We start from the raw sequence: 258 nt of genomic DNA, 5'->3' as shown, positions 1-258 counted from the left end.
CAGCCATTGACTCAGACGCAGTTGCCGCCTCCGTGGTTGTGGTGGCAGGTGCCCCCATTCTGGCAGGCGTTGGGCATCAACTGGCACTCATCCACATCCTCGGTGCAGTACTGACCTGCCAAGGGACAGGGCACCTGCATGAGGCTGGGGCTGCCCAGCTCCCGCAGGCTCCATGAGCATCGCTGCGAAGCAGGACAGCTCTCCCCACCCGGTCCCCGGCATTCCCCGGAGCAGGATCTGTACTCCCAGCCCAGCCCC

General features: G+C 65.5%; 1 protein-coding gene across 1 annotated transcript in view; it reads right to left on the bottom strand.

Moving 5' to 3' along the window:
• The window catches only part of LOC104072595 (neurogenic locus notch homolog protein 1-like), a gene marked incomplete at both ends in the record, with an annotated part of 5,726 nt that overhangs the window by 1,188 nt on the left and 4,280 nt on the right, over positions 1-258 (bottom strand). The window contains one exon of the mRNA XM_009572107.1: positions 26-115. Coding sequence (XP_009570402.1) covers positions 26-115 — 90 coding nt within the window. The remainder of the gene's footprint in view (positions 1-25; positions 116-258) is intronic.

Source organism: Fulmarus glacialis, unplaced genomic scaffold (genome assembly GCF_000690835.1).
Source record: "Fulmarus glacialis isolate BGI_N327 unplaced genomic scaffold, ASM69083v1 scaffold18582, whole genome shotgun sequence".
Taxonomy (NCBI): Eukaryota; Metazoa; Chordata; class Aves; order Procellariiformes; family Procellariidae; genus Fulmarus; species Fulmarus glacialis.
The sequence above is the reverse complement of the archived record's forward strand: the minus strand, read 5'-3'. Positions and strand labels throughout refer to the sequence as shown.